Raw genomic sequence first — 26,011 nt, forward strand, 5'->3', positions numbered from 1 at the left:
CATGCTGCGGGAGTGCTCCCGCGACAGTGCTTCGGAGTTTCCAGTGTAGCCATGCCCTTATTCTGGAATAAGTGTGTCTACATATGTAGTTATCCGGAATAGCACCATGAGTAGACAAGCCTTAAATGTGTATTTACTAACTCCTACTCCCTCAAATATTGTTACTCTGGAGAATTTCCTCTTACACTTTTTAAAACTTTTATATATTGGTCATTAAATTTTAGGTAATAACAATATATTTTATTCCATCTACTCAATGAAAATCAAATTCTCCGAAACTGGATTAAATCCATAGATTAATGTAAAAGTATTCAAGGAAAATGATAGCGATTAGATATTTGATACATATTTATTATTTGAATTGTGGTAGCACTTAGAGTCCCCAATGACATGAAGCCCCTATTGTTCTAGGTGCTGTAATAACACATAGTGAGAGAGGAACCACATTTCATACAGAATTTTAGTACTATATTACTGTTTGACTGTCCTTATAATAATGAATGATCTTTCTGTGGAAGCTTATTTTGTCTTGATCTTTCCAGCTGCAGTTTCAAATAGAGCAATAATAGTGCTCAATTATAGCAGAGTACTGATCACGATTTGCTTAGTTAAAATCACATAACATTTTCCATTATAACTGACTTTTCAGTTGTTACAGTTGGTTGAAAACTTTCTATGTTTTGTCTTAGTCTAGAGGCTGAGTTGTTTTGTAAAGTTGAGCAAGAATGTTTCATCTGTTTTTCTGAGCATGACAAGGTTGATGAAAGAATTGGAAAACGTACCTTATTACTCAAAGAACTGTTATGATAATTGGACCTACAAATTTACTTTATTTGTTAGCTCAACTGTAATAAGCAGTGTAAGTTCATGAGATGTCACAATAACCTGTAACAAATATTGACGGGAAAAGGTGCAAAAGCGAGACAGACTGAATTAGTCCAAACAAAAAAGATAAGACTCAAGGACTGTGTTAAGATCATGCTTGGTAACAAGAGAAGTGTAGAACCAGAAATCAGTGAATCAAAATTGGTGTGTATGAAACTAGGTGTAATTGGTGGACAAAATAATGAGGGGATGGGCTATTCCACCCATCATTCCCTTTTGGGGTCCTTAAAGAAAGCATTTGGGAGAAAAATTGGTTACTGGAATGAGCTTCGTTATCATGGCTGCTATCCTCCCTCCCTCTGGTCTCCTTGGACTCACGATGAGGATGAAGAAGGTTCAGAGAGATGTCCTGAGCAGACCAGACCAGGCAAGGAAGAAGGAGCCAAATAACATTGCTACCTCCACTGGCTTTGGCTAAATCCCAAATACCACCTGAGATGTGAGACTTTTTCTCACCCTTCCCCCACTTGCGTGTTCTTTTTCCTTCCCTACCTGATTTCTTCTCTTTTACTGTTCTTTTTCCATCTCTCTAAAAAGAGTCTGGCTTAGTCTGCTAAGACTTTATATTTTGCAACACTGCTATAAGGCTGTGACTAGCAAGAGGCAGCTAAAACCGATGCCTTAAATAACCTGACGCTTGTATGAGTTTGCCAGGCCTGAGAGTGCATGATAAGACTGTACTGTGCCTGTGTTTCTCCAGCAGTAAGGTTGCAAGTGAAAGTCAATACCAGAGACACAACTGCAGCTTCCGTCTTTGCTGTTCTTTTTCTCTCTTTTTGTGTGTGTGTTTCTTGTTTTGTCATCTTAGGAAACAGGATTGGACTTTAACAACAACAGCAAGAACAAGAGCTCTAGCTCATCTCTACTAAATTCTTATTTCCCCAAAAGGACAGTTATTACTATCTTTAATATCACTTAAAAGATTGTCAAACAAGGATTTTTTTCCTTCTTAAAAAGTCTCCGGCTAAAGGGAACAAGGGGGGCATGTTAAAATGAAAATCTTCTTTAATGCTTTATATTTCAGATACTTTGACTGTTTTCCTTCTTTTCTGTATCTTTAATAAACAGTTAGGATTTTTAATGGTCTGTTTGCCATGATTCTAAGCAGGCTTATGTCTCTGTATACCAAAGCTTGTTTAAAACTGCTTAATGTCGGACAGTAATTGGGTCATATTGACACCTTTAACTGCTTGGGCTCGTATATTCCATCTAAATTAATGTAACAATACTCAATCTGTTTAATTGAGCAAAGAGAAGGTTAAGGGATGACTTTATCACTGTCTGTAAGTACCTACATGAGGGGAAGATATTTGACAAAGGGCTCTCAGTTCTGGCAGACAAAGGTATAACAAGATCCAATGATTGAAAGTGAGGCTAGACAAATTCTGACTACAAAATATGGTGCATATTTATTACAGTAAGAGTAACCATTTGAACAATTTATAATTGTTGTGGTGGATTTGCAGTTACTGGAAATCTTTAAATCAAGACTGTGTCTTTTTCTAAAAGAGATGCTCTAGTTCAAACAGGAATTAATTTAGGGAAATCCTGTGGTGTGTTTATATTGGCTGGTGGGGTGGTGGTGGTCAGCCCTGTTGATCACAGTGATTCCTTCTGGCCTTATAATCTCTGGGTAAAACAGGAGTGTGAAAGGAATACATGTTTTGGGCAATCCTACTACCTAAATGCATTAGGCTGGAAGCTGAAATTTGGCATGAAATTAGTTTCCACTGAAGAGCAGTCTCAGCCTTATTTCAGCAGATATAGACTTTTTATTTCACTGTTTTCTAGGTAATTGGAACTGGGTTCTGACCATGTGCATTAACTTTTTGTTAAGTGTGCACTAAAGAAGGTTGGTGGCATGTGCTTGTGTACTAAATTAGATTCACAATGAACAGTCCAATCAATTTTAGGCTCTGATCCTACAGACACTTAAGCATGCACTTAACTTTAAGTATGTGTGCAGATATATGCAGGATTGGGGTCTTAGAGTCAGGGCTGAAGCAAGAACTTTCATACACTGTGTATGGTAATTTAGGGGCTGAGAAAGGGTTCCAACTGATTTTGAAAAGTGCACAGTGGAAACGAGCTCCCCTGGATCCTGTATGGTGCACAAGATTGTTATGTGGGTGTTGGATGGTGGTAATTCAGCGCAATGTTTGCAATTCGTTGGAAACCAGCAAAACTTGGAAGTCATACAGCCTGAAGCTTCTATAGAACAGCTTTTTAATATTATGTATGATGGTGGATAGTCTTCATTAGGCCCTGTTGCTGTTGAGCTAGCATATGGGAATAAAAAAAGATTATATATTACAGAACACTTCGATGAAGCTTCTGTAGAACATCTTTTTAAAAACAAATATCTGCCCCCTTCTCTCCTAGTAATTCAATACCAAAAATAAGTTGAGACCATTAAGGCTGCATGGTAAAGCACTAAACGTTCATGAAATACCGCAGCAAAGTATGCACGTGCAACCTTCATTCTGTTCCATGTGAGGATGTATTACAATAGTCCTTAATTACATAATCACATTTTTTCTACAACCTTAGTTGCATGGGTAAAGTATCTGTAGTATTGTGTGTGCTAGAGTCCATGAACATTATTTATATGAAAAGTACTCAGGACACTAATTTAGACAATATATTACAGGTTAAGTATAACTGAGAATAATAGGGAAAATGTGCTGCCATTTATTGGGTTTTAACATTTAATTACAGCATTAAGTCGGGCCTCAGTTCAGCAAAACAGTTAAACACATTAACTCCATGAGGAGTCCTATTGAAGGCCAATGGGATTATTTATTTGCCAAGGTTAAGTACTTATTTGCTAGACTACTACAGTATTGGGTCCTGATCCTGTACACAAAGTGAAATCAGTGGGACTACTTGTGTGTGTGAATGTTTGCAGAATGGGGCCTTAGTTTATCAATATATCTTACAGTAAGTATAGTGTTACTACAGGCGTGAGGTTCTGAAACAGCCTTCTAATAGTAGTGGGGGGAAACAACAACTAGTTTTAAGATGGATCTTGTTAAGTTTATGAACAGGATTACATGACTATGTTGCCTGTGTTAAACACCCTTGCCCATTGAGGTAGGCGTTGGAGTTTACAAAACAAGTCCCTCAGACTTCCCAGAATTTCTTTTGGTAAAACTAGGGAACACCAGACTTGACATTCTTAATATTTTTATGGGTAAAGAAAAAAAGATTTGGGGGCCTTCTTTATACATATTAGAAAAACAAAATTAGACACAAGCCCATTTTAAAATAAATCTTAGCAGGATCACCTTTAACTTTCCCAGTCTACCTCTTAATTATGAAAATGAGAACGTAAATGTTCTTTGGGCGAAGGGTGAAATCTGACGCCATTTAAAATAAATCTTTTTTAGCCCACTTATATTAAAATTTTTCTTAAAATCTCCACTTTTGTATGGGCACTAAAATATGTAAATGGTCTCTCCCTCTCTTTTTTTTTTCCTTCTGAATCTTCAAGATAAGTATGTTCTACTATAATGACATACAGTTTCTCTTTGCTTGAATTCATGCTTACCCTTCTGGCGTAAGTGGCAGAATACTGTACTGGAGAAGAATCCAAAATGGCAGAATCAGTTTGTGACTTTCAAGCCCAGATTTTCTACACTGCATTTAGTAAGCATGCCGGTTGTGCTTTCTGAAAACGGAAGTCGTGGGTCTTTTGTGGATTTAACCAAATCCATTCAGAGTCTCTGTTTTCTGGGACCTTCATGTTTAGTACTCTTACCGCATGATTGTATCTACATATTCTTGATTATGCATATATCCCCTGGTACTTTGGTGTCTAACTACTGGGACAGTGAATTATGGAAATTGGCCAGTATTGGGGAGCTCTTGTTGGGGAAGTACTCTAGAATATGCATGGCATTCTTGAAGTTTGAGATCCTGCAATATTCCAGGTAATACTGTAACTATTTTCTAGCATTCCTGTTTCCACTGAGGAGGTATTTTGGTGTTTGTCACTGTTGTTGCCTGATGGATTCAAATAGAAGCATACAGGACTGTTCAAAGGTAGAAACCAAGATGATGGTTCAAGAGGGGATTCTTAACCAGGGCAACCGTTTTCCAACGAGCAAAATTGGAAGGTCTGGGCAGCCTTAGTTATGTTCTTGCCCTGTGACCAGGTGGAACACAGCGCTTGGAACAGAACCCACTCAGTGTGTGGGTGGAATGAGTCAATACTGTGGACCTGGGTTGAAAAGGAATGACTGATCAACTGCTGAATGAGGAAGACTGATTTTTCTTTGTGGGGAGCTATCCCTAACATCACAGCAGCCATTTTACTCAGATCTGAGCTACCACTTCTGAAGAGAAGCAAACTGCTAATGTTTTGTTGTGGGCTATAAATATTTAACATAACTTCCTGGTGCACTTGTTTTGATGTGGGCAAGTCAAGAGTTGGATATACTTTGATACAGCAGGAATGGAGTTGAAGTTTTTCCATCATCATAAACTGATAGGTCATAAGGTCAAATTAATCCTCGCAACCTGATAGTATCTGTTAATAACCTCCTTGAGGTACAGCACCTGTGCTTTTAGTTAATCCATGAGTGGCTGGAAATTCTGGAACTTGGAAATTCAGCCCTTGGAGTGCTAAACTACCCATATCTATTTCTTTCCCCAAAATTTTAAGGCAACATGATGGTTCACTGAGTGTTTCAGAACTATTGATTAAAATATGGTTAAATATGAAGTAGTTTTAATGGTTCATTTTATCTAGATTTTTAGCTAGGATGTTTCGTATAGATGCCAACAAATCTGCTTACTCCACTAGGTTTATTGAAATAATAAGCAATTGAAAATACAAGAAAAGGAAAAGGGGTTTAGTAATCAGATGAACAAGTAACATCCATGAATTCAAATCACCTACGTGAACAAGTAACTAACTTAATCATTTACTGCAATCTGTAATACTGTAAGATAATTCATTGTATCTCTTAATTGAAAACAAGATAGGGAATTGTAAAACTACTACTTACCTTTTAAAACCTATTAAAATATTTTTAAGCCTCTTTTTCCCCCTCATCAGTCAGAAAGGTAAATCTGATTTCTCTCAAACAACTGCACATCTAATTGATCATAAATATCAACTTTCAGAGTAACAGCCGTGTTAGTCTGTATTCGCAAAAAGAAAAGGAGTCCTTGTGGCACCTTAGAGACTAACCAATTTATTTGAGCATGAGCTTTCGTGAGCTACAGCTCACTTCATCAGATGCATACCGTGGAAACTGCAGCAGACTTTATATATACACAGAGAATATGAAACAATACCTCCTCCCACCCCACTGTCCTGCTGGTAATAGCTTATCTAAAGTGAGCAACAGGTTAGGCCATTTCCAGCACAAATCCAGGTTTTCTCACCCTCCACCCCCCCACACAAATTCACTCTCCTGCTGGTGATAGCCCATCCAAAGTGACAACTCTTTACACAATGTGCATGATAATGAAGTTAGGCCATTTCCTGCACAAATCCAGGTTCTCTCACTCCCTCACCCCCCTCCAAAAACCCACCCCCATACACACACAGACTCACTCTCCTGCTGGTAATAGCTCATCCAAACTGACCACTCTCCAAGTTTAAAACCAAGTTAAACCAGAACATCTGGGGGGGTAGGAAAAAACAAGAGGAAATAGCCATTATGCAAAGTAGCCTATTTCCTCTTGTTTTTTCCTGCCCCCCCCCCCCCCCCCCGATGTTCTGGTTTAACTTGGTTTTAAACTTGGAGAGTGGTCAGTTTGGATGAGCTATTACCAGCAGGAGAGTGAGTCTGTGTGTGTATGGGGGTGGGTTTTTGGAGGGGGGTGAGGGAGTGAGAGAACCTGGATTTGTGCAGAAAATGGCCTAACTTCATTATCATGCACATTGTGTAAAGAGTTGTCACTTTGGATGGGCTATCACCAGCAGGAGAGTGAATTTAAAAATTAAAAATAGCCTAACTTTAGACATCTGAATCAATATTTTATGTACTTAAGTGGCCTGATTTTTAGTGGGAGCTGCTGAATGCTCAACACTTTGAAAATCAGGCCACTTAAGTCCATCCCTGTTCAGAGAACTATGTATTTAAAGGGTTTGCTGAATCAGGGCTTTATTTATATGTATGAATATGGATTTAGAAGCCTAATTGTAGGCCGCTATTTTAAAAAATCTTGGGCTTTCAGTCCAAAGTATTTAGCAGTTTCTTAGGAAGATAGAGTATCACCCAAAGGTTGGGCAACATTCTTTTAAAAAATGACAAATTGTTAATACAAATTAAAAACATATTTTGTTGAAAGACTGTCACAGTTCAGGTCAACTGCCCCTGTATTCCCCCTCTGTGGTTCAGCAAGGACACCCATTCTATGATTCAGGCTCCCCAGCCAACACCTCTCTTGGGTGGAAACAAGTGTCCTGCTCCCTTTTGACTGGGATATTTCGTAGAATATCAGGGTTGGAAGGGACCTCAGGAGGTCATCTAATCCAACCCCCTGCTCAAAGCAGGACCAATCCCCAACTAAATCATCTCAGCCAGGGATTTGTCAAGCCTGATTTTAAAAACCTCAAAGAAAGGACGTTCCACCACCTCCCAAGATAACGCATTCCAGTGCTTCACCACCCTCCTAGTGAAAAAGTTTTTCCCAATGTCCAACCTACACTTCCCCCACTACAACTTGAGACCATTACTCCTTTTTTTGTCATCTGCTACCACTGAGAACAGTATAGATCCATTCTCTTTGTGACCCCCTTTTAGGTAGTTGAAAGGAGCTATCAAATCGCCCCTCATTCTTCTCTTCAGCAGACTAAACAATCCCAGTTCCCTCAGCCTCTCCTCATAAGTCGTGTTCCAGTCCCCTAATCATTTTTGTTACCCTCCGCTGGATGCTTTCCAATTTTTTCACATCATTCTCGTAGTGTGAGGCCCAAAACTGGACACAGTACTCCAGATGAGGCCTCACCAATGTCGAATAGAGGGGAATGATCATGTCCCTCAGTCTGCTGGCAATGCCCCTACTTATACATCCCAAAATGCCATTGGCCTTCTTGGCAACAAGGGCACACGGTTGACTCATATCCAGCTTCATCCAGCTTTTGGATGAAGGGAAAGCAGTGGATGTATTGTTTCTTGACTTTAGCAAAGCTTTTGACACGGTCTCCCACAGTATTCTTGTCAGCAAGTTAAAGAAGTATGGGCTGGATGAATGCACTATAAGGTGGGTAGAAAGTTGACTAGATTGTCGGGCTCAACGGGTAGTGATCAATGGCTCCATGTCTAGTTGGCAGCCGGTGTCAAGTGGAGTGCCCCAAGGGTCGGTCCTGGGGCCGGTTTTGTTCAATATCTTCATAAATGATCTGGAGGATGGTGTGGATTGCGCTCTCAGCAAATTTGCGGATGATACTAAACTGGGAGGAGTGGTAGATACGCTGGAGGGATAGGATACAGAGGGATCTGGACAAATTGGAGGATTGGGCCAAAAGAAATCTGATGAGGTTCAATAAGGATAAGTGCAGGGTCCTGCACTTAGGACGGAAGAACCCAATGCACAGCTACAGACTAGGGACCGAATGGCTAGGCAGCAGTTCTGCGGAAAAGGACCTAGGGGTGACAGTGGACGAGAAGCTGGATATGAGTCAGCAGTGTGCCCTTGTTGCCAAGAAGGCCAATGGCATTTTGGGATGTATAAGTAGGGGCATAGCGAGCAGATCGAGGGACGTGATCATTCCCCTCTATTCGACATTGGTGAGGCCTCATCTGGAGTACTGTGTCCAGTTTTGGGCCCCACACTACAAGAAGGATGTGGATAAATTGGAGAGAGTCCAGTGAAGGGCAACAAAAATGATTAGGGGTCTGGAACACATGACTTATGAGGAGAGGCTGAGGGAACTGGGATTGTTTAGTCTGCAGAAGAGAAGAATGAGGGGGGATTTGATAGCTGCTTTCAGCTACCAGAGAGGATGGTTCTAGACTATTCTCAGTGGTAGAAGAGGACAGGACAAGGAGTAATGGTCTCAAGTTGCAGTGGGGGAGGTTTAGGTTGGATATTAGGAAAAACTTTTTCACTAGGAGGGTGGTGAAACACTGGAATGCGTTACCTAGGGAGGTGGTAGAATCTCCTTCCTTAGAAGTTTTTAAGGTCAGGCTTGACAAAGCCCTGGCTGGGATGATTTAATTGGGGATTGGTCCTGCTTTGAGCAGGGGGTTGGACTAGATGACCTCCTGAGGTCCCTTCCAACCCTGATATTCTATGATTCTATGATTCTCGTCGACTGTTACCCCTAGGTCCTTTTCTGCAGAACTGCTGCCTAGCCATTCGGTCCCTAGTCTGTAGCGGTGCATGGGATTCTTCACTTCAGGACTCTGCACTTTTCCTTGTTGAACCTCATCAGATTTCTTTTGGCCCAATCCTCCAATTTGTCTAGGTCCCTCTGTATCCTGTCCCTACCCTCCAGTGTATCTACCACTCCTCCCAGTTTAGTGTCATTTGAAACCATATTGAGGGTGAAATCCACGCCATCCTCTAGATCATTAATGAAGATATTGAACAAAACCAGCCCAAAGACTCACCCCTTGGGCACTCCGCTTGATATCGGCTGCCAACTAGACATGGAGCCATTGATCACTACCCATTCAGCCCAACGATCTAGCCAGCTTTCTCTCCACCTTATAGTCCATTCATCAAGCCCATACTTCTTTAACTCGCTGGCAAGAATACTGTGGGAGACCGTGTCAAAAGCTTTGCTAAAGTCAAGGAATAACATGTCCACTGCTTTCCCCTCATCCACAGAGCCAATTATCTCATCCTAGAAGGCAATTAGATTAGTCAGGCATGACTTGCCCTTGGTGAATCCATGCTGACTGTTCCTGATCACTTTCCTTTCCTCTAAGTGCTTCAGAATTGATTCCTTGAGGACCTGCTCCATGATTTTTCCAGGGTCTGAGGTGAGGCTGACTGGCCTGTGGTTCCCTGGATCCTTCTTCTTCCCTTTTTTAAAGATGGGCACTACATTAGCCTTTTTCCAGTCGTCTGGGACCTCTCCTGATCGCCATGAGTTTTCAAAGATAATGGCCAATGGCTCTGCAATCACATCCGCCAACTCCTTTAGCACTCTTGGATGCAGCGCATCCAGCCCCATGGACTTGTGCTCATCCAGCTTTTCTAAATAGTCCCGAACCACTTCTTTCTCCACAGAGGGTTGGTCACCTCCTCCCCATGCTGTGCTGCCCAGTGCAGTAATCTGGGAGCTGACCTTGTTCGTGAAGACAGAGGCAAAAAAAGCATTGAATACATTAGCTTTTTCCACATCCTCTGTCACTAGGTTGCCTCCCTCATTCAGTAAGGGGCCCACACTTTCCTTGACTTTCTTCTTGTTGCAAACATACCTGCAGAAACCTTTCTTGTTACTTTTAACATCTCTTGCTAGCTGCAACTCCAGGTGTGATTTGGCCTTCCTGATTTCACTCCTGCATGCCCGAGCAATATCTTTGTACTCTTCCCTCATCATTTGTCCAATCCGCTGCTGCTTGTAAGCTTCTTTTTTGTGTTTAATATCAGCAAGGATTTGACTGTTAAGCCAAGCTGGTCACCCGCCATATTTACTATTCTTTCTACACATCAGGATGGTTTGTTCCTGTAACCTCAATAAGGATTCTTTAAAATACAGCCAGCTCTCCTGGACTTCTTTCCCCCTCATGTTATTCTCCCAGGAGATGCTGTCCATCAGTTCCCTGAGGGAGTCAGTCTGCTTTTCTGAAGTCCAGGGTCCATATTCTGCTGCTGACCTTTCTTCCTTGTGTCAGGATCCTGAACTCGACCATCTCATGGTAACTGCCTCCCAGGTTCCCATCCCCTTTTGCTTCCCCTACTAATTTTTCCCGGTTTGTGAGCAGCTGGTCAAGAAGAGCTCTGGCAGGTCAAAAAGAGTTTCCAGGCAGAATAGTTCCCTGCCTTCACTGTGTTACTCATAGCAAAGGACAGTCTCTGTCTAAGCAGGTCTACTTGCTTCTCTCCTCAGATGGTAACCAGTATAATTGCCCCAGTAATGTTACCTCACCACTTTTCTTAAGCAAACATATTTTATTCTATGATAAAAGCAATACAGAGAAAGCATAGAAGAACCACCATGCATACTAATAAGCTTACCAGACATCACCTCAGCTGCAACACGGGATCTGGTAGGAGCAATACTTCAACCATGGTTTTAAGTTAATCAAACCCTTTGCTCTGAACAAGAATAACCCGTGACTCATTTATCCAGTTTGGCTCTTTGAAGAGACAGTGAAGAGGTCATTAGCCAGGCAATGGGTTCGTGCTGAAAGTACAGTTTCAGTAGGATGGATTTGAGGTGGGTCATTTACATTTTCTCCCCCCTCCCAACCACCTAAATATTTTCTAGGAAATGCATTTTGCAAGTATTGTCCCAAAAGTCCTTTGAAGTGCCTAAGATCTCCCACAAATTGCATTAGTCCTATTTTTCTGCTAAAGAATTTCCATGCAATTCCCACAATAGTACACAAACCTTTGCATTTTGAATACAATGGACTGCTAAAATACTTACACTTTAATTCAGTAAGGTTTGTCCAGTATTTTACAGGACATTGTCATATCTGTCTTACTGTTTAAACAACAAACTATGTATCCTAGCTTCAAGTTGCCCAAGAGTAGTGCTAGTGTAACGTAGGAAGCATATGTGAGAGAACATGAGCTGTACTATATTAGATTCTGCTTCTTGAACACACAAGGGACAGAATGTGTGTGTGCGCGGGGGGGGGCATTATCCTTATTCTGCTGTTGCCTTAAGGGAGGAAAAGAGATTGAGGTCAGAGTTTCAATCCGAACTCTACATTTCCCACCTTCTGAGTGTCTGGTTGGCTTTTCAGTATGAATGTTGTAAATTAAGAGATACATATAATTCATTTAGTAAGCATAATAAGCAATTAATTAATGCAATTAAACTAGGAAAGTGGGAAAAATTGAAATATACAGCAAGGGCAAGTATAACTGAGATCAGTTGCTTTACTTCTCCATGTCTGTCAGGTTTAAAATATCATTACAGGGAATTATAATAAAAGTCATTCATAGCAACATACTAACCTAACTCATAGTTGTAGCACTGTGTGCATCAGAACAGTACCCTGAAACCCCCATATTCAGCACTGTCATAGAATTGTATATTTTTGGATAAAGTATGCCTTGAGAGGTATCATTTTAAAAGTTTTGATCTGTTGAACATACAGTCCAACAGGACAATAATATGCTGTCATGATATGTGAAGTTATGAAGTTTTGCTATATGTTGTGAGGTTGGGAACACCCACAACCAGCCTTTCAGGTACAACAGTGGAGCAGCCAGATGTGCTAATGGCCCTTTAAAGGGAATCCACACTCACAATGACTATCATAGGAACTGTATACAATGGAGACTTCTCAGGCCTTGGCTACACTTGCAAGTTAGAGCGCATTAAATCAGCCCCGAGTGTCCTAACTCCTGAGGTGTCCACACTGGCAAGGCACATAGAGCGCCCAGACTCTGTGGCTGAAGCGCCCCTGGTAATCCACCTCCACGAGAAGCATAAAGCTTGCTGTGCCTCAGCTGGAGCACTGCGTTACCAGTGTGGACACCTTGGTCTATTAATGTGCTCTGATGGACACTTCTGGAAGCCACACAATGCCTATTCTAGCCACTCTGGTCATCACTCTGTTCCACAATGCCTGTTCTAGCCACTCTGGTCATCATATCTACTGCCCTGTCCTCAGGTGACCAACCGTCAGACCTGCCCTTTAAATTCTCTGGGAATTTTGAAATTCCCTTCCTGTTTGCTCAGCAAGGGGTGTAGTGCTCTCAGCACATATTTCCAGGTGACCATGCCTCCATGCGCCAGGCGATCCCCAGTATGGAGCAATGGCGAGGTGCTGGACCTCATCAGTGTTTGGGGGAAGGAAACTGTCCAGTCCCAGCTGCACTCCAGCCATAGGAATTATGATACCTACGGGCAGATATCAAGGGCCATGATAGAAAGGGGTCATGACCAGGACACCGTGCAGTGCAGGGTTAAAGGGAAGGAGCTGTGGACTGCCTACCACAAAGCGTGGGAGGCAAACGGCCGCTCTGGCGCTGCCCCCACAAACTGCTGTTTCTACAAAGAGCTGGACATGATACGTGGGGGCAACCCCACCTTCACTCTGAAGAACACCATGGACGCTTCAGAGGCCGTAGCAGCCCAGAGTTCAACAAGGCAGGAGGAGGAAAGTGGGAGCAAGGGTGCTGAGGAGGAGGGGGGCCCAGAGCCAAAGGATGGCCTGGCATCCCTAGATGCATGCAGCCAGGAGCTGTTTTCAAGCCAGGAGGAAGGTAGCCAGTCGCAGTGGACAGTGCTTGGGGAAGAACAAACATCAGAGGAAGTGCCTGGTAAGCGGCTTTTATTTTGTGAAGGTAGTTGTTCGGTGCGGTCTCTTGGGGCGAGGAGGGTTGCAGAAAAAAGGGTTAGGGCTGCCTAGATGTGGAATAGGGCGTTGATGTGCTCTCTCACATTGCGGTAATCGGCCTCCGTGATCTCTTCAAAGATCTCATGCAGAAGCTGGGCAATCCACTTGCGCAGGTTCCTTGACAGAGCTACTGTGCTCCTTGTCCCAGTAAGGCTAACATGTTCACGCCACTGTGCCATGAGGGGCGGGGGGACCCTTGCTGCACACAGGCAAGTGGCATAAAGGCCAGGGCGGAAGCCGCATTGTAGTAGAAGACCCTCCCTTGCTTCCCAGGTCACCCTCAGCAGCAAGATATCTTCCAGGACTAACTCATCCTGTGGAAAATGTGGGGACAGTGTTCAGTATAGGGGCACCCTGCAGTTGTTGGCTCTCCCCAAGGCACAGAACCCCAGAGGACAGTATGGCCCTGTAACAATCAGTCCCCCTTGCTCCTGTGGTTACTCACCCTTGGGGCTCCTGTGGGTTATGTGTACTCACTTTGGGATGGGCACTTTCTGCTATTGTGTACACTGTACTTGTCTTTATGTGTGGCCGAATCATTGCTCTGTCTAGTGTGAACAATGCTGCCTCTGTTAAGTGTTGCATTTTGGCTTTACAGATGCAACCTTCCGATTCCAGCCTCCTTGATATCAATGGCCGAAAGACTGCAGAGAATCAGGAAGTGTCCGCAGAGAACCAAAGAGGACCTGCTGCATGAAGTCATGCAGTAGTCCCTTATTGAAAATCAAAAAGTATAGGAGTGGCGGGAGACTGAAAGGAGGCTCCACCAGCAGAATGCAGATCGCCGGCACCAAAGCACGGAGCAGCTCCTAAGCAGTATGGAGCGCCAAGCGGACTCGATGCAGGCGCTCATAGCACTGCAGATAGAGCAGATCCGCGCCCGCCCCCGCAGCCTTTGTCCCAAAACTCTTTCCCTTGTACCCCCATGTCACTGCTAACCCACTTCCCCCAACATCCGGTTTCTTATCCCCACCAGCTGTCTCCAACACCCGTAGCTTCACCACCCAGTCCTGCAAACTATGACGCTTACCCACTGCACTCAACCCCAATCGCCATGCATTTTAGCCAGCCTGAAGTGCAGCACTCATTGCACAGCACTCCAGACAGGAAGGCTGAGTATGATAACAGGACATATGCAAATCTGTGATTGTCCCGTTCTCCACCCTGCCCCCTTCCCTACTTCCACATAGCACAGATATATCATACCCTTTCTGTTTCCCCAGCAGTTGTTTTTTTAATAATTGAATTTTTTGACTTTGAAAACATTCTTTATTGCATTAAGTAAAGGATACCATAGTCCAGGAAAGCAACAGCACTGCAAGTCAGTGCATCATATGTAGCAAACACAGATGCCTACTAACACTGGAACCACTGCACTTCACTACTGTGCAGGGCACCAAACATTAGTGGTGGCTTTCAGCATCGAATTGCTCTCTCAAGGCATCCCTAATCCTTACAGCCCTGTGCAGGGTCCCTCTAATAGCCCTGGTCTCTGGCTGTTCAGATTCAGCCTTCAGGTGTTGAACCTCCGTGGTCCATGCCTGAGTGAAGCTTTCACCCTTCCCTTCGCAAATGTTATGGAGGGTACAGCACGTGGCTATAACCATGCGGATGTCATCATCGGCCAGGTCTAGCTTCCCATACAGACAGTGCCAGCGGCCCTTTAAACGGCGAAAAGCACGCTCAACAGTCATTCTGCACTGACTCAGCCTGTTGTTGAACCGCTCCTTGCTGCTGTCAAGGCTCCCTGTGTAGGGTTTCATGAGCCATAGCATTAAAGGGTAAGCGGGGTCTCCAAGGATCACAGTGGGCATTTTGACTTCCCCTATGGTGATCTTCTGATCTGGGAAGAAAGTCCCGGCTTGCAGCTTCCTGAACAGGCCTGTGTTCTAAAAGATGTGTGTGTCATGCACCTTTCCAGACCAGCCTGCATTAATGTCCATGAAATGGCCACGGTGATCCACAAGCACCTGGAGAACCATTGAGAAATACCCCTTCCAATTTATGTACAGGTGGTCTGGTGCCAGAATTGGAATATGTGTCCCATCTGTTGCTCCTCTGCAGTTAAGGAAACCCATTTGTTCAAAGCCAGCCACAATGTCATGCATGTTGTCCAGAGTCATGGTTCTTTTGAGCACGATGCGATTAATGGCCCTGCAAACTTGCATCAACATGATTCCAGCGGTCTACTTTCCCACTCCAAACTGGTTACCAACTGATCAGTAGCTGTCTCGAGTTGCCAGCTTCCAGATTGCAATAGCCACCCGCTTCTCCACTGGCAGGGCAGCTCTCAATCTTGTGTCCTTGCACGACGGGGTGGAGGCGAGCTCAGCACACAGTCCCCTGAAAGTGGCTTTCCTCATCCAAAAGTTCTGCAGCCACTGCTCATCATCCCAGACTTACATGACGATGTGCTCTCACCACTCAGTGCTTGTTTCCTGAGCCCAAAAGTGGTATTCCACTGTGGCAAGCATGTCCGTGAATGCTACAAGCAATCTTTTGTTGTATGCGTTATGTGAGTAAACATCATAGTCAGAGCCCTCACTGTCAGTTTTTTAGCTTAAGGAGTAATTCTACTGCAATTCGTGAGTGCTGATGAGACCCATCAGCATATTCCTCACAAGTTCAGGATCTATTCCTGCAGACTGGAAGGGAAGCCAGAGCGCGCTATACAAAAACCATTGAAAGATGGCGCCAAATGTGGATGGAAGCGCTGGGATGCAAAGTGATGCATCTTGGGGCATTGGGACAGGACCCAGGATGCCCTGCACCCCTCTCCCCCTTCCCACAAGCCACAGTGCCAGAATGGGAAGATGTGCTCTGTGGGATAGCTGCCCATAATGCCCCGCTCCCAGTGCTGCTGCAACTGCCACAAATGTGGCCACGCCACTGTGCTTGTAGCTGACAGTGTGAGCACACGGCAGTGCTTTTCCTGCTGCGGTCTCTGAGGGCCGGTTTAACTCTTGGCGCTCTACATCTGCAAGTGTAGCCATGCCCTCAGAGAGAGCACGTAGAAAATGGAGAATGCTTGACCAATGAGGGTGGACCCCCCATATCAGGAGCAAAGATCTTTCCAGCAAGCTGGAAGAATCTGTAAAAGAGGGGAAGTGACCTCATCACTTGGCCTCACTCCCCCCACAACTGAACACCTAGAAACACATCTAGAGGACAAAGACTGAAAGGGGGAAGGTGGTCCCGAGCTGGAAGGGAATTCCAGCCTGTGTATTGTAGCTCTTTTAACTGGCTTGCACTATCTATCACGATGAGATACTGCTTTATTCAAATCCTGTTTAGTTTATAAAACTTAACTGTGTGCTTATTTTTATTTATTTATTTATTTTTTGGTAACCATCACTGTCCTTTATGCTTACCACCTATAATCACTTAAAATCTATCTGTAGTTAGTAAACCTGTTTTATGTTTTTTGTATTTTGTTTGAAGTGCTTGGGAAACCTCAGCTCAGGAACAAAAAAACTGGTGCTGCATGTCCTCTCCACATTGAGAAGGGACAGACGGGTGATAAATGTATTCTGGTCAGGCTGGTACAGCTCAGGGGAATAAAGTTGGGGGGAATTGTTAATTCATGAGTGGCTGGGAGAAGGATTCATGTAACTCAACTGGATGTGTCCCTGCCTGTGAATGTCTTTATTAAATGCAGTACCTATCAGAGGTTTGCAAGCTTGTCACAGCTACACAGGGTGAGAAGGAATCCAGGTTGGTGGGACAGAGGGCTCCAAGTTTCAGGTGGCACCCAGGAAAACCCGTCACAATAGTCCAAGCCAAAGAATATTAAAATTATAAAGTGAGGAACTCCACTGGTAGTAAATCTGAAATCAAGGTAGCCTTGTAACCTTAATTCTCCCCATCCCATGCATGTGCATTATGTTACTGTCCTTAATTACTTGATTGCTTATTATTTTTCCATATGCTCCATGCAGGTTGAACAGTACATGAGGCATAGTTGTGTAGTGCATGAGGCAGAGGTTCCCTTGGCAAAAGAAATTTTTGGGCATTGACTAAATCTTGGGAGAGAGATGGGTTCTATTCCTGCCTTTGCATCAGCTATACTTCAGAGCCATATCTCCTTCTGTGCTCCCTGTCACGTATTATATGGAAGGAGGCGGACTTCTTCCATGCACACTTTCACAATTACCTAAGTTCTCCCACATTAACTGAAGTTCCACCCAACTTGTGAATACATGCATAATGCCAATGAGATTCTGAGGCACTGGCTCAGCAAAGATTCTGTATTTATGGTGATTTGATCATTTTAAAGTTTCGTATTTTGAAATACAATCTCTAATTTTTGCACATGTGTATTTGTAGATAAATAGCTAAAACTTGGTTCAAAATGGAAATTATTAACATCTTTAGCTACCAAAAATTCAGTCTGGACAATTGATTTGATTAATGCAAGATTGGAAAATTAATGTAGCTAAAGAATTTAAATCCTAGGTGGAAGACATAATTTGGGGGCAGGGAATCTGTTATATGTTGCCATATGCCAGAACTGTAAAGTAGGTCTTCAGGATTCACCTAATATAAATATACGTACCTTTATGCTTATATTCTCCATGAGTAGCTGCCTTTTTCAAAACCAATCAAATTGCACGTTTTGTATAAAACTTACGAAGATACGCACATAGCAGAAACTGCCTCTTTTGATTGACATTGCAGAATATTTTATACTCTTGTGTATAAAAAACTGATTTTTTAAAAAAATACCCAGCTTTTCTAGTAAAGTAGATGCCAGCGTCACACAGGCATGTATTAACTAAAGTTATTCTTTTGGGAAAAGTGGTATTTTAGTGTGTGTCCAAGCCCTAAAGGGAAAATGGTGTGTATATTCTTCATTGACAATACGGATCAATTAAAACTGCTAGAATAACTTTAAGTGTTTCTCCACATGTTTGTATTTTAATTGAATACAATAAGCTGTACTTTAATAGCTGTTAAAGTTAGTGTTCAATACTTACAGATATTCTCCAGATATTTTTTCTAGACTTTCTCCCATTTGGTCTGTGAGATCAAAGTTAAAGCCTATTTGCTGTTCAGGAGATACTGTGTGTATAAAAATATGAATTAATTGTGTTGAATTCTATATTTGCTCATTTGAACTTATTAAAGTTAGTGAATGTTGTGTTCACATTTGAGGGCAGAATTTGTTCCTTAGCATAAAAGCAGAGTTCACGCTCCTAGTTAGAAGTGTGTGTAATCAAAGGTAAGTGGGCTGAGTCTTTGAAGAGTACAGGTGAGTTGCATCATACGCGCATTTAACTTATGTGAATTCAACTATCTGCACTTGGCAAAAAAAAATAAAATAAAAAAAAAACAAGATACCTGTAAATAGTGCGGGTGATTCCGCCCACCATTCCACTCAATGAGCGTATGCCCTGGAGTGAGCATGGGATGGAAGAATTAAATCTGCTGTTCCCTCAGTTGGTCTTAGTTCCCACGTGCCTCTCATAGTGTGAGCATCTCGCCGCGCTGAGTGTGAGTCTAGTGTTTAAAGATACTGTACGTATTTTTCATACAACGTGGCCTGTAAATGCAAGCCAACTACTTCATCTGGTGCTCAACCGAAGAAACAGCGATCTGTTCCAACACTGGAGGAAAAACTGGCTGTGTTGGATTATTGAGAGATGTTATGTCGGTGTCCAACATGGTGCGTAAATATGGCCACAACAAATCTTGTATCCATGCCATCAAGATTAGAGAGAGAGAGAGAGAGAAATTCATCAAGCCGTGGCATCAGCTGCTCCAATAACTGCTAAGATGATGAGCCAAGTGCATGTTAAGACTTTAGTGAAGACTGAAAAGGCATTAAACTTATGGCGGGAAGACATGAACTGTAAACGTCTGCCTATCAATGGCAACATGTTGCAAGAAAAGGCTCTTAGCCTCTACGCACTGTTCAAACCTCCCGCCGAAGAGGGACAGCCTTCTGATGAGAAGGAATTAAAGCCAGCCAAGGTTGGCTTAACAGTTTTAGGAACCGCTTTAACCTCAAAAACATTCAAACTACAGGTGAAGCTGCATCTGCCAAAGAAGAGGCAGCAAAAGCCTACCCCGAACAATTAAAGAAAATCATAGAAGAAAAGCGCTATCTTCCGGAACAAGTTTTTAATGTTGACGAGACTGGGCTCTTTGAAAAAAAAAATGCCAAACTGCACTTACACTTCGAAATCAGAAAGACCAGTCCCTGGCTTCAAAGCAGCTAAAGACCATGTGACTGTGTTGTTTTGTGGCAATGCGGCTGGGCATTTAATAAAGCTGGACTTGCTCTACAGGGCTGCCCTGTGCCCTAAAAGGCAAGAACAAAAATCTCCTGCCTATGTTCTGGCAATCAAATAAAAAAGCTTGGGTGACGGCAGCATTATTTTTGGATTGGTTCCACAAGTGTTTCATTCCGGAGGTCAAGCGGTAACTCGAAGAGAAAGGACTTGACTTTAAAGTTTTTTTTAAAGGGTTAGGGTAAATAATGCTCCTAGGCACCCTGCGGCACTCCGGTTTGCACATAACGATGTTGAAGTTGTCTTTCTCCTCACCCACAATACCGCCTCCAACCTCTCGACCAAGGTGTGATTCGCTGTTTCAAGGCCACGTACATGAGGCTTACGTTCTCATGGATGCTGATCCCAATCTTAATGTGATGGAGTGTTGGAAGTCCTTCAACATTGCTGATTGCATCACTTATATAAACAGGCAATGGAGTCAATCAAACCTGAAACAGTCAATGCATGTTGGCGAAACCTATGGAAAGAATGTGTGAATGATTTTAAGGGTTTCCCGACCATTGACAAAGAAGTGAAACACATTGTTCAGGTGGCCAGGCAAGTGGGTGTTGATTGCTTCGTCGACATCCTTGAGGAAGAAATTGAAGAATTAATTGAGGGCCATAGAGAAACATGGACTAACGAAGAGTTAGAGGAACTGATAAAATTGTCTACAGAAGACGAAGATGATGATGACGACGAACAGGAAGAGCCAGCAAGTTGGAATCTTCAAAAATTTGCTGAAGTGTTTCAAGCAGCAAAACACTTGAATGATTTAATTTCTGAATACGATCCCTCTATGGAACGGAGCCTCAAAATCACATGTAGTATTACAGACAATTTGAGACCGTATCAAGAAAAGTTTGAGCAGCTCAAGAGACAACAGCGACATTTGCTGATCACCATGTTTTTCAAGGAAAAACAACCAGCAGGAGATGAGCCTACGCAATAACTTCTCAAGCTGAACCAGAGCCAGCCACTTCATCTACGACTTGCTCTCCGTCACCTCCGTCCTCTGGATCAACATCAAGCCCTGATGACCCCCTGTAATTACCCCCTATAATTAAAAATACAGTAGTGTAAAATTATATTTTGCATCTGTACTCTTTATTATATACTGTACATTACTGTATGCATTATACATTTATATATATTACTGTACAGGGTTTTATACACAAAACCATGTACAGTATACTGTACTTTATGGGCAATTTAAGGGATTTTCAAGGGTAATTTTGACTATATGCGATTTTCGCCTTACGCGCTGACTTTAGAACCTAACCCCCACGTAAGATGCGACTCCACTATGTACATAGTGGATTTGGGAAAGCCTGGACAGATAGGTTTGTGACAAGACCATATTTGAATGCAGTTGAATAGATCTAAAGTTATTTTTGAACTCTGTTTGCTTCAAGTTGAGGTAATTATTATTTTAAATGTCTATGAGCTATTTATAAAATACAAAATTTCTGTTTCAGATATATTCTGTTAAAGGAGTTTCTGTGTACTTCAGAGTTCACTATATTAAAAAATCCCAATGTTTTGCCTAACATGAAGAGGTTTAAACTGCTGTTCTACTAAAGGAAGGAAATTTACCCATAGTTTGGTAGAAATTAGATAAGCTTTGCTTAATATTTAGTATGTGATTTGTTCCCTTAAACAATACCTATTGTTATCTGTTCAATATTTAATAATGCTTCTTTTAAAAATTACTATGCAGAATTTGGTTTCTGAGGGACTCAGATGGTGATCTTCTGAGTTGTATCTTTGTGCAGTGAACCTCAGGAAAAATCTTTTCTCTTGTTCTGTTATTGCAGGTGAATGAGACCTTTGCTATTGATTTAATAGCAGAGCAGCCTGTGAATAAAGTTGAAAGCCGAGTGATATCATGTGATGGTGGTGGTGGAGCTCTGGGACATCCTAAAGTGTACATAAATTTGGTAACAGAACTTTTAATCTCCTCTTTTGCTATTCCCTGTATCACATGTAGTATATTTTATTTACTAATTTATTTATGGTAGGTAAAATCGCTCTCTCTTTTGATGTTTTGGCTTAGTGAGTTGGAAAGGAGGAAGTGACTGTCACTTATTATTTCTATAATAACATAGGTGAGCATGGCACTCTAAACATATAAGGGTAAGGTTTTCTGCTCAGAAGACTTTACAGTCTTAAATGACTGAACATGACCCTCATCTCAAGTCCATTGAAATCAACAGGATTCTTTTTGTTAACATCAATAGGTTTTAGATTAGATCCGAGGAAGTGGAAGAAATGGCATGACCAAGCAAAGGCATAGTGGAAAGTGAGCTAGGGAAAGATCAGCTAGGAATAAATAATGCCTTATAAACAAAAAGTAGGAACTTTTTTTGAGACATTTCTGTTCTGAATATCTATGCAGATTCATGATGATCTATTTTTCCAAGTAAGAGTTTTCTTAGATATGCTTTAATTTTTTTAAAAAATTCTGTTAGTTTCCTGCTTGTATAAAATGCTGGCTTAACAATTTTGAGGATGAAAGTCCGTTATATATCCTAAGAGAGCGTGTGCAGTATGAACTTCCCCTCACTATCTTGCTGTTCAGAAGTACTGACAGTTTCCTGGATGCTGCCCTACCAAAGCGTATCATTTTAGAGGAACCATCTCTAAGTGTAAGTAGGATGTGATTATTGATGACCTGGTAGCATGCTGGGTGCTCGCCACACACACAAGACATGGTCCTTGATTAAGAGTTCACAATCTGAGTTTAAATAGTCATTCTCTATGTCCTCTTGGCCTCTGGCTGAGAGAACCATCAAGAATGCCTTCTTTTTCTTTTTTTTTTTTTAAATTGGTGGTTTTATTTGGTGTCAACATCATTGTGATTTTTCCCAATATGGAAAAACCCCATACATTTTATGAAGAAAACACATTCTGTGATTCATTTTATAAGCATATTTATTACTCAGACATGGAAAGGCTCAATTATATCTAAAATTTAAAAGTTTGTGATTCTATAAATGAAACAAAATAATGGAATCCACAGTCTCTAAGGCATATCTCTTAGATCTGGTGTGAAAGATTGAGATGTTTTTACCAGCTAAATTGCTATTTTAGTTCCTAGCGCATTATGTAGCTTTGAAAAAACTAATGTGAGTATGCTGAAAACTTGTTAAATGGATGTGGAGCTGAATGGACAGAAGTGTAAATATTTTAATTCACAGTTCTGAATTAAGTTGTCTCTTCTTCTGTGACTTAACTTTCACAATTTCTCACTTTTTGTTTCAGTTCAGTGCAACAAATCACCTTTATAAATATGTATTTGGGTAGTAATCTGGATCTTTGGTTCTAATGGTGGAAGATTCTTTTAGTTTCTGTATTTTTCCTTTTTTTCTTCACTTGAAATATCTGACAGTGGATCTGAGAGTTAAATCCATCTGGAGGAAATGTCCAAGGCAAAATGCTTCAGTCCCTTTTATTTAATTGCTAGTTAGGATAAAAGAAGATTGGAATGTTTTTCTCAAACTGAAGTCTTTGCTTGTCAGTTATTTTTGTGGCACAATCACTAATGGATTTATGCCATTTGTGGGGGCTGTTAAAGATGAGTGGAGACTGCTCCTGAATGAACCTGATGTTGAAGAACAGCTGGAATGCCAGTGACAAGTGCTTAGCTCTTATGGTAGCTTATGTTTGAGGATGAGAAATGCATGAAAATGTCTTGCTGGCAGAATCAGTCAAACTCTGTGTTCTATGGTCTGAGTTCAGTAAACAAACTAATTCTATGGTACTTTGGATCTAAAACACCAAACAAATAAATTTTCTGCACTTTGAGATGAGCTCTCAAGGTCCTTTCCAGTTCTGTGATTCTACAAATGCTTTTTAAATTGTTACTTAACAACTCTTGGCTATATTTGCCTGGACTTTTCACAGTAATCTTATTCTTCCTCCAGAGTTCCCCTTTAGGATGTCCCTCAGAAGTCAGCCTCTGAACTTTCCTTCTCTTTGTCAGCTACACTATAGGACTGTTCAATTGTCTGAACTCCTAGTGTAGACATGTCTTAAGAGAATTACTCTCTACTATTTTGAATAATCAACATATAATGTTTGTTAATTCCAATCAGTGACATCTGTGCAAACCCAGTGAAGTTACTTTTTGAGGTAACTTTGCAACTTGTGGGGTTGCACAGGTGTCAGAGGGTCCAGTTTGGTTTTTACTGTTCTTATACTAATTTTCAGATCCCACTTCGCGCTTATAGAGCTGCCATTTTTAAAAGGAGGAGAGAAATAACTTGGAAACTGGGCATGATATGGAAGTCAAACATGACCCTTTCAATGCCACTTCTAGTCAATTTTCAGTGTAGATACCACAATTGAAATATGTAAAGTTAACTACATTTTAATCAGAACGTTAGTCATTTTAGGAAAAAGATAGGTAAATATGCAGGTAATTTAGTGAAGTACAATTTTTAAAATCTACAATAGTAAAATAAAATTATATTTGGCAAGTCTTATATTTTTTATTGAGATCTCTTCTTTTTGCAGGACAAAGATACAAAAACTGGAACATGTGGTTACTGTGGACTTCAGTTTAAACAGAAACATCACCACTGAAAGATCATCCCTTCATGCCCTGCAGAATTCTGTCAGTATTTCAATGTTAAAATATTAACAATAAATGAAATTTAAAAGCTCAAAGCCTTTTTATTTGTTTAAAAAAATATCTTGCACGAATAGAGTTTCCATAGCTTAAAATTTGAAAAACTAAGGGCTTCTGTACAGGGTGAGGTAATGTACCTTGCAGGGTTGGGGGGTGATTTTTATAGAGCATTAACATGTTGCACGTTAATTGGTCCATGTAGACTCTGCTGATGCACAATAAAGTTTCCCTAGTGTTCTTTAATGTAGTGTACAGTACTGTGTTAAGGCACACTAGAGAACTTTTAGTGTGCACCAGCAGAGTCTAAACCATGGGTAGATTGTAGACCAAAGCTAGATCACCAGACGCTTTTTAACAGACCCCAAAATCTTTTTATTTACCTATTAATAGTATTATTGTTGTGTTTTTCTTTATTTTCTCTGGAACCTGGACAAACTTCTAGGGCTGTCAAGTGATTAAAAAGTTAATCGTGATTAATTGCACTGTTAAACAACAATAGAATACCATTTAATTATTTTTGGATGTTTTCTACATTTTCTAATGTATTGATTTCAATTACAACACAGAATAAAAAGTGTACAGTGCTCACTTTATAATTATATATAATTTATAATAGTATTTTTCAATTCACCTAATACAAGTACTGTAGTTCAATCTCTTTATCATGAAAGTTGAACTTACAAATGTAGAAAGAAAAGGAGTACTTGTGGCACTTTAGAGACTAACCAATTTATTTGAGCATAAGCTTTCATGAGCTACAGCTCACTTCATCGGATGCATGCAGAGGAAAATACAGTGGGGAGATTTATATACACAGAGAACATGAAACAATGGGTGTTACCATACACACTGTAACAAGAGTGATCAGGTAAGGTGAGCTATTACCAGCAGGAGAGTGGGGGCGGGGGGAACCTTTTTTTAGTGATAATCAAGGTGGGCCATTTCCAGCAGTAGACAAGAACGTTTTGTTGGGTGGGTTAAGGGAACCACTGTTGTGGCCCCTTGTGGCATATAGTAGTTTAGATAGTGTAGTGTCCTTTTTCTTTTGTAGAGAAGCAAAGTGTGTGTTGTAAATGGCTTGTCTAGTTTTTGTAAAGTCCAGCCACAGGGAAGTTTGTCTGGAAGGTTGGTTTTTTATGAGAGTATCCAGTTTTGAGAGCTCATTCTTAATCTTTTCCTGTTTGCTATAGAGGATGTTGATCAGGTGGTTCCGCAATTTCTTTGAGAGTGTGTGGCACGAGCTCTCAGCATAGTCTGTGTGGTATGTCGATTGTAATGGATTTTTTACCTTCAGTCCTTTTGGTATGATGTCCATCTGTTTGCATTTGCAAAGGAAGATGATGTCCGTATGTATCTATACGAGTTTTTTCATGAAGTTGATAGATTTCCACTCCGTACGGCTAAATTCAGTGCCTTGCATAATGACAGGTTTCAGAGTAGCAGCCGTGTTAGTCTGTATCCATAAACCTGGAAATTCTGGACGCCTAATGCCCCTACTCTATTTGCGCTACATTGATGACATCTTCATCATCTGGACCCATGGAAAAGAAGCCTTTGAGGAATTCCACCATGATTTCAACAATTTCCATCCCACCATCAACCTCAGCCTGGACCAGTCCACACAAGAGATCCACTTCCTGGACACTACAGTGCTAATAAGCGATGGTCACATAAACACCACCCTATACCAGAAATCTACTGACCCCTATGCCTACCTACATGCCTCC

At 41.5% G+C, this 26,011-nt stretch overlaps 1 protein-coding gene across 1 annotated transcript in view; it reads left to right on the forward strand.

Annotated features, from left to right (window-relative positions):
- The window catches only part of NDUFS6 (NADH:ubiquinone oxidoreductase subunit S6), a 33,871-nt gene extending 9,549 nt beyond the window's left edge, over positions 1 to 24,322 (forward strand). Inside the window, exons 3-4 of the mRNA XM_077810839.1 lie at positions 21,469 to 21,591; positions 24,170 to 24,322. Of these exons, the coding sequence (XP_077666965.1) occupies positions 21,469 to 21,591; positions 24,170 to 24,238 (192 nt within the window). The 3' untranslated portion in view covers positions 24,239 to 24,322. The remainder of the gene's footprint in view (positions 1 to 21,468; positions 21,592 to 24,169) is intronic.
- The last annotated feature ends 1,689 nt before the right edge of the window (positions 24,323 to 26,011 follow it).

This window comes from Eretmochelys imbricata, chromosome 2 (genome assembly GCF_965152235.1).
Source record: "Eretmochelys imbricata isolate rEreImb1 chromosome 2, rEreImb1.hap1, whole genome shotgun sequence".
Classification (NCBI taxonomy): Eukaryota; Metazoa; Chordata; order Testudines; family Cheloniidae; genus Eretmochelys; species Eretmochelys imbricata.